The sequence below is a fragment of the Lipomyces doorenjongii genome (genome assembly GCF_038497915.1).
Source record: "Lipomyces doorenjongii strain NRRL Y-27504 unplaced genomic scaffold V1508scaffold_273, whole genome shotgun sequence".
Taxonomy (NCBI): domain Eukaryota; kingdom Fungi; phylum Ascomycota; class Lipomycetes; order Lipomycetales; family Lipomycetaceae; genus Lipomyces; species Lipomyces doorenjongii.
The window spans coordinates 1-1,075 of NW_027118340.1; the positions used below are offsets into that span (position 1 = coordinate 1).

Consider the following 1,075-nt stretch of genomic DNA (forward strand, 5'->3'; position numbering starts at 1 on the left):
TCCATATCCATATCCACATATCTCTATCCATATCCATATCCACGACGGATATCCATGGATATATCCATATCCGTGTATCCGTGCCGATCTCTAAAGTTTGAGTAATTACTTTAATTAGCGATCAGTATTGTAAATCCTACACATGCCACCTGATATTACATTTTGCGACTTAAGGGTAGATCATAACAATCACGCTCACTTTGATCGAGTGCAACAGAGTTTGTGGCCACTCTACTTTCGGTATGGTGTAAGTTCTTTTCCGCTGCATCGACGAGGGGTACGAACGGTACTGAACTCGTAATTTGGGTAAGGGTAATTTCCTTCCCAGCTGCACGAAAATAATGGGGTGTGGCAGCCGCGCCCGTAACACGTGTCGGGAAGGGGACCTTGCAGAATGGACTCCACTGGGGGCGGGTCTGCAACTGCTGGATACGGAAATGGGCCCGTCACCCGCACGAAAAAGCGGCCTCAAATTCTGTGGTGTGATATTCACGCAAGCACAAAACGCAGACTGCACCTCCAGGTTGAGGGCTCCAATCTGTCAAAATTGGCTAACAAAACAAATAATATAGGAGATTCATGGAGAGTAAACCAAAAATTCCTCTTTGGGACTAGCGTAAGTAGACGGCAGTACCCATCGGTACCTATCATTACCCGGCGTTATCAAAACGCGCTACGTCTGATAATATAATAACGCGTACACAAGAGCTGGACGCGTCGTTCATTGAATATCTCTACGGCTTGAATAATCATCGCACCATTCTCCCCCACACGCATAACTATTATCATGGATCCAGTTGCAATTGAATTTCCGGCGATGACCAATCCTTACGACTTACGTATTGGCATGGTCTTTGAGTCAGATGCTACAGCCAGAGCCTTTGTAAACGCGCATGCGATCAACAACAATTTCGCCGTAAAAATTGGCGTCGTGAAAAACAAAGATGAGACTCTACTGATTGTATGCAAGTGCAACAGAAATTATTCGCAACAATTTTCGATTGCGAGTAAATTATTCGCTAAAACTTTGCGAATATTCGCAATATTCGCAATTCGCACATTATTGAGGAGTTAA

General features: G+C 44.5%; 1 protein-coding gene across 1 annotated transcript; it reads left to right on the forward strand.

Moving 5' to 3' along the window:
- Positions 1-502: 502 nt before the first annotated feature.
- V1508DRAFT_443075 (uncharacterized protein) lies at positions 503-1,056 on the forward strand (the record flags this gene model as incomplete). The annotated part of the gene is made up of 2 exons (XM_066942380.1): positions 503-616; positions 707-1,056. A coding segment is annotated over exon 2 (267 nt), but the record flags the coding sequence as incomplete, so codon positions are not given.
- Positions 1,057-1,075: the final 19 nt, after the last annotated feature.